General features: G+C 40.3%; 1 protein-coding gene across 1 annotated transcript in view; it reads left to right on the forward strand.

The window, feature by feature from the left end:
* Positions 1-3,436: 3,436 nt before the first annotated feature.
* Positions 3,437-5,611, forward strand: part of LOC118741883 — a gene marked incomplete at its 5' end in the record, with an annotated part of 4,162 nt that continues 1,987 nt past the window's right edge. The window contains 2 exon segments of the mRNA XM_036473860.1: positions 3,437-4,353; positions 4,494-5,590. Of these exon segments, the coding sequence (XP_036329753.1) occupies positions 3,437-4,353; positions 4,494-5,590 (2,014 nt within the window).

Raw genomic sequence — 5,611 nt, forward strand, 5'->3', positions numbered from 1 at the left:
CCTGCTCCGCCACGACCTCCGCCCGGAACACGCAGTAACATAACAAAGTATCCAACCAAATTCGCGGACATGTTTTCTACCTTGGAAGTTTATTTGAAATTTATTTACATATATATTCACGAATTAAACCCAAAATCAAGGAAAATATGAAATGTCACTTTTGCACTTTTGATCAGGCTTGCCGAAATTCAGGTCTCCTACCTTTTTAACAGACACATTCCCTTGAACGCACTTTCATCGTACATACATTACTACTACTGTTTACTATTACAAAAAAAATATATCTTCCATGGTTAAATTCTCGGTGAAAACAATTTGTCGCGGCAAACTGGCATATCGTATATACTGTTGTATATTTACCTGCGACGGAAACTAACCCCGGCTCAATAGTCGCTCAAGTCGCTCCTTCAAGCCATGCTTAACTTAACTTAACTTAAAGTATCATATCGTCAAGGTCCCTTCGACATCCCGTTATGCAATTCCTTAACAGCTTATAGCAGCAGTGTGTCGGCGATCGTACTAGGTATATCTGCGTGTTCTGTACATTCTTCTTATATCCATATTGCCTTTTAGTTACATTTGGCTCATTTTCTGTACAAAAAATAACAATATCGTTAATTGCTACACTATTGTGCTGCAAGAGTTTACTTTGCGTAGTTCGTATAGTCCATCAAAACTCTCGCTTCGTTTATTTCAGCATTCGCCGGCCGTCTTTATGTGGTAAGATATGCGCAGCAGATATCAACTTGGAGCGAAACAGCAGCGCACCGAAACCAACAAGAGATGATTGCAATTTTTTCTCACATATTTGTTTGTCTCACACTTTATGCCCTGCCGTATCCAACAGCCGTTTTTTTAGCAAACACACGCCATGACATTTGTTCTTTAAGCACCCACTTGTTAGATAAGGTACACAAAGAGCACAAGCGGGGACGTTATAAACAAGGCGAATATTTCAATTCAAAGCGCGTGTGTACCATGTTAGAAAATAGCGCCTGGTGTAGAATAGGCCTGGGTAACGGCGCAATTTTTTGAAGCTGACACCCTAACTCCAGCGCAATTGTGCCTCTTCAGGCTAAAGCTCATTTCCTTTATTGCTGCACGCTGCACCAAAGTGAATTAATACAAGGTGATATCGGTTGAGAAAAAACTCAAGTATACCCAAGTTCAAAACCCAAAAATACAACAAACCTATCATTTTCACATTCAGAAGGACCGCGACGAATTCTAGCAACACCATCTTGTATAAATTCGCCTTGTGCTGCACATTTTACAAGAGACACTTCTATTTCGGGTGTTCTTTGCTGATTCTTTGCGACACCCGGTGTTGTCAGTGTTCCGGTGTTAAACTAAGGTAAATTAATACAAGGTGGTATCAATTGGGCAAAAAACTAAAGCATACCCAAGTTCAAAACCCAAAAATACAACAAACACATAATTTTCACATTCAGAAGGACCGCGGCTAATTTTAGCAACACCACCTTTTAAAAATTCGCCATGTGCTGCACATTTTACAAGTGACACTTCTTTTGTGTGTTCTTTGCTGGTTCTTTGCGCCGCCCTGTGTTGTCAATGTTCCGGTGTTGCTGGCGTCCTTGCGTCACTGAGTTGTGAAAATCGGTATCGACGCCAGTAACTCAGCTCTCGGTATCAGCGCAATGGCGCGGCGCCGCACTGTGTTACCCACGGCTAGTGTAGAAGTCAGAGCTACATGTCACTGATGCTCGTAGGTATCAGGTACGATCCAGAAAATAAAGGTCGCGCCATTCGCGGACCGCTAACCCTCTCTTCGTCGATATGACAGCATCCACCCAATCGCTGACGTCATAAAATACTTTTGTTTACATTCACTGTTGCCAACTTGATGCTTTACGCACCAAATTTAGTGGGTATTCAAAACGCGAAAATGTCCTTGTTATGGACATAAGTACCTAGCTTAAGTTATAAAAATGCATTCCTGATAAATTATATTTTTTACTACCTTTTATTTCAACTCTGTATAAGTATACTGAAATTTTTAAATTTAAAATGGCTTCGTACGGCTTCACTTTTCACGAAGAGCCGAGGAGGAAGCACGAACAAGTAGGTCGAGAAATTATCATTTTTGTCTTTCTTGTAATTTTAAATATGCTTCTAGATATTAAAACGCAAGTTTTTTTGGAAGTTCTGTACTGATCTGGAGAATAAAGTGTTCTTAATATATTCGTGTGCCTTTTTTTAATAAGTTGTAATTGCCGCCGCAACATTTCTTTTTAATATTTGTTCTCGTGAATAACCGCCATCTTAAGTTAACGCATGCCACGCTATAATTTGAGGAATAAAAATACAGATATCGCTCAGAATTCATCAAAAATGCCGAATTCAAATGAAGATTCATCCAGCGACAATGATGGGGATCGCACGATGGTCATACCAAACAACACAGTCGCAGAGATGCAAGAACAAATTCGTAAGTTGCAATTATCTTTGGAAGCCTCCGAAAAAGAGAGATTATCTCTGAAGCGAACGCTTGCATCGACAACTTACACCGTCGACACGAAGACTAATGAGTCACTTGCCGACTCTGGTCACGTAAGTGCTACCGCACCTGCTACGCCGATGTATATCGCTACATCAGCAACTGCCGATTATCCTGCCTACTCTTTGCCACATATGAGTTATACTAACGCCGCCGCTCTTGCCACACAAACTTCTAACGTCGCTGCTGCCGATGTGTTCTCCACCCGTTCCTACGCCTACACAAGTTTCGCCAACACTATATCAGATAATCATCATATGCCCAGCTATGTACAACCTACTACGTCTCATTTCAACCTTAACGCAGGTAACTATATGCCTAATGCCAGTTTTGCCAACATCAATTCTACATACATCAATTACATATACCAATGTCGAAAATTTACTCCGTTTGCAGAAAGCTCTTACAGGAGATGCCCGATCAAAAGTTGAATCGCTGTTAATTCATCCCTCAAGCGTGAATGCAGTGATTTCGTCGCTGCAGTTTCACTTCGGACGGCCCGAACTACTTATACGCAGCCAACTTGCAAAAGCCAGAACATTTCCATCTATCACAAGTGGGAAAATCCATGAAATTGCCAACTTCAGTTCAATGGTTACGAATTTAGTCGCCTTCTTGGAGAACGCCGGTGCCGTACCTCACCTTTCAAACCCCACATTGCTTGATGAATTGGTAAGTAAATTACCACTTTATAAACGTGAAGAATGGGCACGTCACACATTTGCAATAAATAAGCCATATCCAACAATTTGCGAATTCAGTTCGTGGTTGCAACTGATGTCAACGTACGTTGTTATGGCAGCAGAATTTAACTCACCACACATCAGCTCGGATAAACCACCACGAAATTGTAATTCAAGTAGTAGATTAGTAAAAACAGTGCTAGCCGTATCAGAAGAAAATTTGAAATGCGTATTATGTAAAGACAACCACCGATTGTACCAATGCTTGAAATTTAAAGATTGTAATAACGATAAACGATGGGAGATCGTAAAAACGAACCGCCTTTGCTTTTGTTGCCTTTCTCAGGGCCACAATGTTTACAACTGTCCGCGACGTCGCGCATGCGGCGTATCGTTGTGCCAAAAATCCCACAATAAATTGTTGCATAATGAGATCGCTAAAAATGCCAATACTGGCAACATCGTGCCTGCTGAGTCAGCTGTTGCCACCGTAAGCACTTGTCGCTCGCTAGTAAATGACAAGAAGCAATCAACGAATGCGAATAAGGAGAGAGCCAATGTAAACAAAACATTGTTGAAATTTCTGCCTGTGAAGCTGCATGGACCAAAAGGAAGTATGCAGATAATTGCATTTATAGATGACGGAGCTAAAGTAACATTGCTTGAAGAAGAAATCGCTAATAAAATTGGTCTTACAGGTAGAAGAGACTTGCTGCATTTAAAATGGTTTGATGACCAAACTACAAGCGAGGTTTCTATGCGTGCAAATTTAGAAATTTCAAGCGTGAATAGCAACAAGAGATTTGACATGAAAGGCGTGCGAACAATAAAAAAGTTATTGTTGCCTCCGCAAACATTATGCGTAGAGAAGTTTGCGCATCAGTTCGAAGAACTAAATGACATACCTATAGAAAATTATTCTGATGCAATTCCTAAAATTCTGATTGGAATGCCGCATACGAATTTGGTACGCCCCTTGAGTGTTGTGAATTTCAACGAAGGGTTTACAGTACATGAAACCAAATTGGGTTGGACGCTATTCGGTTCAGACGAAAATAATTTTAATAATTCTACAGTTTGTCACGTAGATATCAATGATCAGGGTATGAATGAAATACAAAAACAATTAGATGATTACTTTGCGCTAGAAGGGTTTGAACCAAATTGCCTGTTATAAAGTCTGCTGCTGACATTAGAGCGGAAAGTATTTTGAGCAGCACAACTAAATTTATAGGTGGTAGGTATAAAACAGGCCTTTTGTGGCGTAATGATAATGTAACTGTGCCATATAGTTATGATGTAGCATTAAGACGACTTAAGCTTGTTGAACAAAAAATGTTACGCGATTCTAGTTATGCAGAATGGTACAATGCGAAAATAAATGAATACATAAACAAGGGTTATGCTAGAAAGCTATCTTCGACTGAATTGCCGAATGAACGTGTATGGTATTTACCCCATTTCGCCGTTTATAATGTAAACAAGGGCAATAAGCCTAGACTTGTGTTTGATGCCGCCGCTAAGATTAACGATGTTTCACTGAATTCTATGCTTATGAAGGGTCCAGATGATTATCAACCACGACCTTTACAATCAATTTTGTTTAAATTCCGAGAGGGTATGATAGCCGTTTGTGGAGACATTAGAGAAATGTTCCACCGCATTAATATTATTGAGGAAGATCAAAATTTTCAACGTTTTCTTTGGCGTAAAGGTGATACGTCAAGGCCGCCGGATGTGTATATAATGAAGGCTATGATTTTCGGTTCGATTTGTTCTCCATGCTCTGCTCAGTTTGTTAAAAATCTGAATGCGTTAAAATTTAAACATGAAGATCCGCGGGCAGTCGAAGCTATTATCAACCGTCACTACGTTGATGATTACGTGGATAGTTTTCCTGGGGTTGACGAGAGCATAAGCGTAACGAAAAAAGTGATTGAGATTCACAGCAAAGCTGGGTTTGAGTTAAGAGGTTTTATATCCAATTCTAGCGAGCTATTGAGAGCTATAGATTGCAATACGGAGTATCAGGGTGACTCGAAGAATATGTGCGGTTCAGAATCTGCTTACGAAAAGGTACTTGGCATGCACTGGAAGGCCAATTGTGATGTATTCTTTTTCAATTTAGTGTTTGCGAGAGTACCGAAGTCAGTCTTGGATGGTACGCGCCGACCGACAAAGGCTGAATTGTTGGGTTTAACAATGTCGATTTTCGATCCATTCGGCTTTCTCGCTAACGTTACGTTGGTGCCAAAAATTTTGTTACAAAGATTGTGGAAGTTGAATATTGGTTGGCATGATGCAATACCTGTTGATATCTACGACAAATGGTATCAGTGGTACACAATGCTCGACAACTTAAGCAAGCTTAGCATCCCTAGATGTTACGGTAAAAACTTTTTAGATCCAT

This window comes from Rhagoletis pomonella, unplaced genomic scaffold (genome assembly GCF_013731165.1).
Source record: "Rhagoletis pomonella isolate Grant_MI unplaced genomic scaffold, Rhpom_1.0 Rhpom_scaffold_00006, whole genome shotgun sequence".
In the NCBI taxonomy this organism is placed as follows: Eukaryota; Metazoa; Arthropoda; class Insecta; order Diptera; family Tephritidae; genus Rhagoletis; species Rhagoletis pomonella.